The following is an 845-nucleotide window of genomic DNA, read 5'->3' on the forward strand; positions in this document are numbered from 1 at the left end:
TAGAGATAGTTGTGTTTATACCCTTCAAAGAGCATGAAGTTATGTGAATAGAGAGATAGGGAGAGTCTGTGAGGACTTAAGGGGTGGAAAACCTGATCTAAATATATTCTGTGAAAGAATAATATTAAAAATAAAAATATAACTTTGAAAAGAAGTTAGAATCATAGAAAGTATGACTTATTAAATGAAAAGCAAAATGTAAGGCAGGGGATACATTCAGGGGAGTTAGTGTTCAGGGAGAACCAAAAGGCCTCCAGAATATCAAAGGCTATTAACATTGATCTTACTATCTTGTTATCAACCACAATTACATGCTCGCAACCTACTGCTGAAGACACCACACACCTGGATGTCAGGACATAGATAAATCCATCACAAACCAATCAGAAATCATTTTCACCTGAACTGGCTTTCAAAAGGTCAGCAGGCTGCAGGAGAGAAAAGATATGAACGGTCCTACCCAGCATGATCCCTGCATGCCACCATACTGAACTGCTAGGCAAGGTGTGTCCAGGTTTACCATTTTTACAGGATAACTAGCTACTTTCTTTTGAAGTTGAGACCTTTACCATGTGAGGAATGTCACGTGTTTACCACACGTTGGTGTGGTAGTAGAAATCCAAAGTTTATGACTTGGTAGGTCACAAGCTCTACCATGGAAGCTGCTACCGTAACTTTGCTAAGGAATTGGGGATCAAACTGCATTCTTCATACTTGTGTTTATACCCTAGACCTGTGCTGCTTTCAGCCATTTTTTGTCAGAGAAGCATCTTTATTCAGTGGGCAGTACAGAGCTGGAGAACTAGTTGAAGTCCTGATGAGAAGACAATATGCACTCAGCCCTA

General features: G+C 40.0%; 1 protein-coding gene across 1 annotated transcript in view; it reads right to left on the reverse strand.

Moving 5' to 3' along the window:
• Positions 1-845, reverse strand: part of LOC116100013 (killer cell lectin-like receptor 2) — a 22,709-nt gene that overhangs the window by 8,066 nt on the left and 13,798 nt on the right. Inside the window, 1 exon segment of the mRNA XM_031384071.1 lies at positions 570-679. Coding sequence (XP_031239931.1) covers positions 570-679 — 110 coding nt within the window.

This window comes from Mastomys coucha, unplaced genomic scaffold (assembly GCF_008632895.1).
Source record: "Mastomys coucha isolate ucsf_1 unplaced genomic scaffold, UCSF_Mcou_1 pScaffold20, whole genome shotgun sequence".
Lineage (NCBI taxonomy): Eukaryota > Metazoa > Chordata > Mammalia > Rodentia > Muridae > Mastomys > Mastomys coucha.